The sequence below is a fragment of the Montipora foliosa genome, chromosome 1 (assembly GCF_036669935.1).
Source record: "Montipora foliosa isolate CH-2021 chromosome 1, ASM3666993v2, whole genome shotgun sequence".
Classification (NCBI taxonomy): Eukaryota; Metazoa; Cnidaria; class Anthozoa; order Scleractinia; family Acroporidae; genus Montipora; species Montipora foliosa.
In genome coordinates this window covers 61,535,239-61,542,738 of record NC_090869.1, presented here as the reverse complement: position 1 = coordinate 61,542,738, position 7,500 = coordinate 61,535,239, and the positions used below count along the sequence as shown (strand labels likewise).

At 40.0% G+C, this 7,500-nt stretch overlaps 1 protein-coding gene across 1 annotated transcript in view; it reads right to left on the bottom strand.

Annotated features, from left to right (window-relative positions):
- Positions 1-1,294: 1,294 nt before the first annotated feature.
- Positions 1,295-7,500, bottom strand: part of LOC137979872 (adenosine receptor A2a-like) — an 8,491-nt gene continuing 2,285 nt past the window's right edge. Inside the window, exon 3 of the mRNA XM_068827192.1 lies at positions 1,295-5,890. Within this exon, the coding sequence (XP_068683293.1) occupies positions 4,930-5,865 (936 nt within the window). The 5' untranslated portion in view covers positions 5,866-5,890 and the 3' untranslated portion in view covers positions 1,295-4,929. The remainder of the gene's footprint in view (positions 5,891-7,500) is intronic.

Below are 7,500 nucleotides of genomic sequence, written 5' to 3'. Positions count from 1 at the left end.
GGGAGAAGCATGGGTCTACTCGCGATTTTACGTCACAAACTGTTATTCCTGTTTCAAGCAATTGTCTTCCTTGAACAAACAATTATCGTACAATTCTTAATTTTCTCTGAATTTACAGTAACTATTATCGTGTATTTAGAAGACTGAAAGCTTGATATGGATTATGGGAAATGAACGTGTTTGTTTGAAATGCAAACCCAAGGACTCGAACCTGGGAATAGTGATTAATTTAACCCGTCAATTAACCACCACACCGATAGCTGCTCAGGGATAATATTTTAAAAACTATTAATTTGATGATACTGTAATATCACTCGGCAACAAACAATCTTAAACAACGCCAAAGGTCAGTTACCAAACTTCATGACAAAGCTACTGAAACATTTTAAAATCAAAGCCTAATATGCGTAATTAATATAGCTTAGGCCTAATTACTCTTCAGCAATAATATTCAGGGAACCCAACGAATCTGTTCCTCACATTATCTGTTCCCCAGAGGAATCTTGCTGGCTGGCAAAAATACAGGTGTTTCGATGAGCTGGCTGGGAAATTTTGTTATTGATAGAGGTTTTGCCTGGGAATTACTGACTTTTTCTAGCATTTCAACCCGAGCTGGCTGTAGAAACTCTGAAGACCGAGTGAAGACCGAGGACGACTAAAAAAGAAGAAAAAAAAAGAAGAAAGAACCCCTTCCCTCTCCCAGAGTATAGTCACAAACATACGACGGCTGGTCAGAGTGATTGCACTTGCGGAAAAAAACTGTTTTGTCCCGGTTTTGTCGCTTTTGTTCGGTCGTTTTGGATCGATGGATTTGAAAGCGCGCGGAATTCCTGGCTGGGAAATAAATTTGATCAGCTGGCTGGGAAACCAACCAATTTTATCTAGCTGGCTGGGAAATTTCTTGTGTGTCTTGCTGGGAAAAAGGAACAGATGATGTTTTCCCAGCAACACTGAAAAACACCTGAAAATGCCTTAATAACATTTATTTTCATTAACTGGGGTATAATAATACATTTTACAACAAATTGGTCATTGGGTGCCCCTGAATATTCTATGAGAGACTTAAATAAATCTTTTTTTTTTTTTGAGGGAGCGGTGTCTTGATATTCAGTGGTGAAGCGGTTCCTATGGAGTGAAACTCCGGGTTCAAATCCAATCCGGGGCTATGATTTTCATTTTCCTTTTTTTTGTCTCTGCTACCACAAGTCCTGGGACATAGAGTCCGAATTTATCTGGTATACACAATTTGGAGCAAATTAGTAATTGTGTATACCAGACAAATTTGGGGAGGAGGACCGGTTGTCTAGTTAATTTCGATCTTACTAATTTTACAATACATTATTCCTTGCGTTACTTCAATTCATCTCAACAAAATTAAGATATTGAGTTCTTAACAGAACGTTGCAATGGTTGTGAACAGAAAATCCAGGTGTTTTGCGGAAATTGTGCAGTAATCACTGCCACCATGTGGAACACTGATAGTCTCTGAATATAGTTTAAGTTTTGATGTTCCACGGTTCATTGGGCGTTGCAGATGCAATTAAAAGGGCTTCTATGGTAGGAAGAATCACTTCTTTTTATTTCTTCAGATTTTGAAAGTCATGTTTGCTTAACACCTGACTGGTAAAGTTTTGAGATTTGATTTTTATTCACAGGCTGTTCTCTTTGAGTGTAAGTTCTGGATTTCACGGTCTGCCTGGAGCTCATCAAGTGGAGCCTTTATCTCCGATACGTGGCCCAGGAGTGAACCCTTTCCCGAGTATATATATTTATTTATGAAACGCCTTCCTTGGGAGATACAGCATGCCCACTGTTGTAAAAGACAGTAGACCATATTCGTATTCTCAGTACTGGACTGGAACTAGCTTGCAATGGAGGCTAATGTGGGGAAATCTTTTCAAATGCAAATACTTTTTAATATATTCCCCCGCATTAGCCTGCATTGCAAGCTATTTCCAGTCCAATACTGGGAATACGAATATGGTCTATTAAAACAGTGCTCTCTCAGCGTCGAAGGAAACACGATACTTTTCGCAGAAAAAGCCTGTTCCTGAAAATAAATTTACTGGGGAAAGGCGTGACTCAAGGAATAACTGAAGATAGAAGCTCCCCTTAATGAGCTCCTGCTCATCAAAAAAAATTAACCAAAATTAACCTATTGGACCTCAAAGGGCTGGATCTAAAGAAAGTACCAGGTAATAACCCTTCACGTATGATTTAATACTTCCATATTTACTGCTTTCAGGTGGAATACCTTATTATATATAGAGCGAAAATTTTAGGCAATAAACCTTGGAAAATATATTTTTATGTGCTATATGTTCACATGTGAAAAAAAGCGGTACATCAAATCACCTTCGCGTATACAGTGTTTCACTTTACTTGATCAGGAACCTTGTTTTTCCACCGAAACAAAAGATAACGTTTGCATGATAATATTCTTCATTCTTCACATGTGAAAATATAAGCACTCACGTTCCAGAGCAGAATCGCTTAGCCAATCTGAGCAAAGCTTCAAAGGGCTTCCGAGAAGCGCGGTTTCGAAATCAGAACAAAAATAAAAGCAAGGTGACACACGCTAACACCAACCCGGTGTGGCCAACACATGACGCATGCGCACAACCATTTCACCCGGTCAATTAGCAGTCATGGGCAGCTAATCCGGCCGCCTGGTATGTTAGCTACGCCATGCTGATGAGGGCTAGCAAGGCCGAAACAGCTGTCCATGGCTGTTGATTGACAGGGTGAAACGGTTGTGCGCATGCGTCATGTGTTGGCCACACCGGGTTGGTGTTAGCGTGTGTCACCTTGCTTTTATTGTTGTCGAAATCAGAGCTTACTGGAAGTTTGTGTTTTGAAAACGTGGCCTCGGCTTTCTGTTTTGTTCCTGTGGATTTACCTTGATTTTGTCGAGACCGAATCGAAAAAGGCGGAAAAATCAACGTTTTCATAAACAGTGCAAGTCCACACCGTGCGAATTGGCGGGCAGTGCCCGTCATCACATGGTTAAATCTGACATTGATCCGAAGACAAGCGAAATTATTTCACACTTTGAATTTACTATTTCTCCCGAATTTTTTCGGTTATTCTGAATGGGAAGTGCTATTTTGTCTACTTGTTGCTGGACTGCAAACCGGATTAGTTTTTTTTATTACGCTCAATCATTTAGACCAGTTTTTAATGTTTTGCTGTTCTGCATGAAAGCTTATGGCATATATTATACACAAATTATACCGCTGAGTGCAGCAATCGAGTAATCTTTTCTCAAGGTTTGCAATTCGTAAATAAAAACCCCGTACAAAGCGCTTCACATAAAGTAATCTATAATTATAATAGACTGCAAGCAGGCTCTTCCGTTGAAATGGTGCGCGGTCGAAATAAAGGGCTTTGTTGACTATTCGAAAGGAAGAGCCTTCAGCAATCCCCCGCATTCGGGAGACCACATGTACGGACTTACATGACGTACATGTTCATACGTCCTTTATAAGTACCAATCCCTGGGAATCATGATCCTACGAAACAAAAAGATAACGATTATGCTTATTAGCATATTTTTTTTGCAAGAGGTCTAATCAACCTCATCAATCCCGAGATTAAATAAAGCTTCATTCATTCATTCAGTCGTGAAAAAATGGATAAAAATCGATATCATTAGCTTAAAATTTCTGCATGTGAATCCAGCTATTTCCATGATGATACGCAAAACACGAGTTGAAAATTCTGAAAGCCTGAAACTCCCGTGCCTCCTAATTCAGCCGCGTACTCAGTCACTCTAAAACTATAGCTAGTGAGTCAACTTTGACGTCATTTTCTCCTCGATCTAGCTCTCGTTTGTGGTAAAGGCGGACCATTAAATAGGAAAATTCCAGGTATGAAATAATTATATAGGTATCTTTTTGAAATCAAGCTTTAAACCTGGGTCACTCAGCTCAGTGTTCAGTTAATATATTTTTGAAATCCAGAGAAAAAAAAATTGAAGAATTTTTTGTCATAGTAGCGCTTTAACAAGCCTGAGACAGTTCGTTTAGTGCTTAGGTATTCATTTACTTCCAGCACGTTTACTTTCCGGTCTTATTCATTTTACAATAAATTGATGTTTGTGTTACATCAATTCATCTTGACTCAATTGCCTCATCCGCAATTTGCCTAATTCGATATTTAGCAATTATTGAATGAGGCAGAGTAGGATATGAAGAATTATGCAGGTCGAGGAGGGTGTTATCCACCAAGGCCGAAGGCCAAGGTGGATAACATCCACCGAGATCTGCAGAATTCTTCATATTCTACGAAAGCCGAATGTAACATAGAATCTAACATAGAATAACGACAACCGTAGAAAGAACTTTTAAAATCCTTATGAATAAAAGAAAATTACTAAGATAACTGAAATGATTCCTTGTATAAAAATGTTTTAATTATAGTCTTAAAAGATTCTAAGTTCCTTGCTTCCCTTGCATTCCTAGATGACTAAATAGTCTTGTTCCATAAAAGGGGAGCAACTATTTGAAATGCTCTGTTACCCATTGTTTTCTTTGTGTTTGCAATTGGTCTTTCAAGCAAGGGACCATTGTCATTACGTCTTAAGCCAACGAAGGTTGTTGAATGCTATAATTAGGTCTGGAAGGTACTTAGGCTCATGACCGTGCAAAATTTTATAAGCTATCAAAAGTATCTTATAATGTATTCCGGCGTGCCCTGGTAACTAATATAATTCTGCGAGCAGAGGTGTTATGTTACAGAACTTGGGCGCGCGATAAATAAGTCTTGCACTTGCATTCATAACACGTTGCAGTTTCCTAGTTTGATACTCTGGAATTCCATATAAAAGGCTATTACAATAGTCCAAATTGAATCTACTACTAATAAAAGCATGCCACAATTGTCCTCTGAGCCATAAAGTAGTCTCTTTCTTCTCCCCTCAAAATCTTTTTAAAGACTTGTTGTTTGCAGATAATGAACCGAATTTATCGCCTGATTATCTGCTAAGGTCGCCACTGAAATAGCCGGCACCCTCGACGACAAGCCAATCTGATGTTGTTGGGAAGAAAATTTACAACAACGTAATATTTCAAAAAGAGCTGACTTATATTCATCATTTCTAAGAGAGTAAATGAATATGTTGACCACCGAGTTTCCGTATTGGAGAAGTTTAAAGATCATGCCCAGCACTGGGGATAATTCCCTACATGAAATACATAGGTTAATGATCAACAAAAATATCTGAAATGGAAGCCAGGTAACAAGAAATGCTCCCGTTATCAACGCTACAGTTTTTGCCAGCTTAAAATCTCTTGCATCTCGAATTGCACGGGTCTTTCGACGTCGAGACATTGCTTTAATCCACAGCAGAGGGTAGGTAGCACAGGTCAGAATAATGGGTGCAAATAGGAATATAAAGAAAAGGACTAGAAAGGGAATACCTTGGTCACTCACGTAGTTGAATATAGTTGCGATCCATGCTACGGTAAAGGCTAGGATCCATGGTGTTGCTATAGCAACTACGTAAGCTTTGCAGCTTAGTACTCGGTGACGAAGAGGCCAGCCAATGGCTAACAATCGCTCAAATGCGATCACCGTTAAAGTGAAAATCGAGGTAAATCCAGTGAACATGTCAGTCCAGTCTAGGATGGCGATTAAAAAGACGTTCTTGAATTGAAAATTTGTGATCCAAGTTGAAACGATGAAAAGAGGAACTGTTATCGATCCAACCATAAGGTCTGCCACAGCCAAACTTATGAGGGAAAACTGGGGCCGCCTGCGTGTTAGTTTTTTTACAAATATGACGATGGTTAGTGCGTTTCCAGAAATTGCTAAAGCTGCAACCACTCCAAAGGACAAAATCCAAGCGATATTCGACAGTTCCATGTCCACTATCGTTGTCACGGTCTGCCTGGAAAATAATTGTAAAATTGTTAATAATTCCCTAGCCAATAAGAAAGCAGTACGGTCAGGTAACATTTACACCGTGGCAATAAGTATTCACAGTTACATGTATCCCCCTCTAAGATTGTATCTAGTACTTATGAAAAAGGTATTTGAAAGAAAAGTCAGCTGGAAGGTTCTCGAGCTGCAAAGTTTTCGTTGCTTCGACAACTAAAAGTTATTGATAGCTCACACTGGGGCCGATTTCAAGGTTACAAGTTTAATAAATGAAGGCTCTTCTATAACCACGAAAACTGGTGTAGGTTTATATCTAGTTTCTGATTTACCAATTTGATGACGTATAATATAAAAGCAAGTTAAAATTTGTTTTTAATTATACTGCGAGCTTTTTCTCTTTGTCCAAAAATCCGCGAACGGACCGACCACGAACACGGCAAGGCCGATTCTTGAACGGCACACGGCGGAGCCCCAACCAACCGCGTTGGGGAGCGCCAGAACGAATGAAGAGAGACCGAAATGGTTTTGTACAGTATTTTGAAAGCCTGGCGTTCACGTGCCGTCGAGAGAGCGGTATTGGTCGGCCTATGAAGCGATGACGCGCAACGACCAACATCTTTCGTCAAAAAAAATATATCAACGTGGATCAAAATTCACTTAAAGGATTTAAAATAAAGAAAGGGGACTGGAAAAGGACGAACAGGAAACAGGAAATGAGGACTATCTAAAATAAGGAATATCACAAGTTTGGAAAGCTGCGACAAAGGAAGACAGCGCACTCTCCGAGTTATTACCTACACATCGCTCTAGAGTTTAACGTGCGCGTGGTCATCCTGATATTTTCCGCAAGATTAAAATTAAAGGCTACAAGAAGATTTTTCTTAATCGCTGATTATTTAATTTTGTATGATTCCTACTTTAATCAGAGGCGCTGTGGCCTCATGGTTAGTGCGGTCGACTCCGGATCGAGTGGTTCGGGTTCGGGGCCTGGCCGGGGACATTGTGTTTTGTTCTTGGGCAAGACAATTTACTCTCACGGTGCCTCTCTCCACCCAGGTGTATAAATGGGTACCGGCGTAATGCCGGGGGTAACCCTGCAATGGACTAGCATCCAATCCAGGGGGGAGTATAAATACTCCTAGTCGCTTCATGCTACGGAAACCGGAGATAAGCGCCGGCCTTAATGGGCCTTCCTGGGCTCCTAACAGGGACTTTACCTTTACTACTTTAATCCGTTTCAGCTCTTTGAAATAGGTTTATATTGATATTGTTACTTTTTTCATTCATTTAGTTAAATCAGAAACCCATAAGGGTTGAAACGTGTAACGTGCGTTCACAGCTTCCGAATATTCAGTGCTAAGTACCATATTTGGAAACCCCTCGCTCCAATTAAGTTCGCGCGAGAACATTGGTGGTATTGCGTCACGGTGTTCTTGCGAACTGATTGGTTGAATGTTTCTCTCTTGTTGTTCCAAATATGGTACTTATCAAATTGAATATTCAGAAGCTGTTTTCCCAGCACACAAGGGGCCGTTACACGTTTCAACCCTCATGGGTTTCTGGTTAAATTTGTTAATTGTAAGCCATGACGTACGTTCTTGCAATTGGTTGTCGATAGAG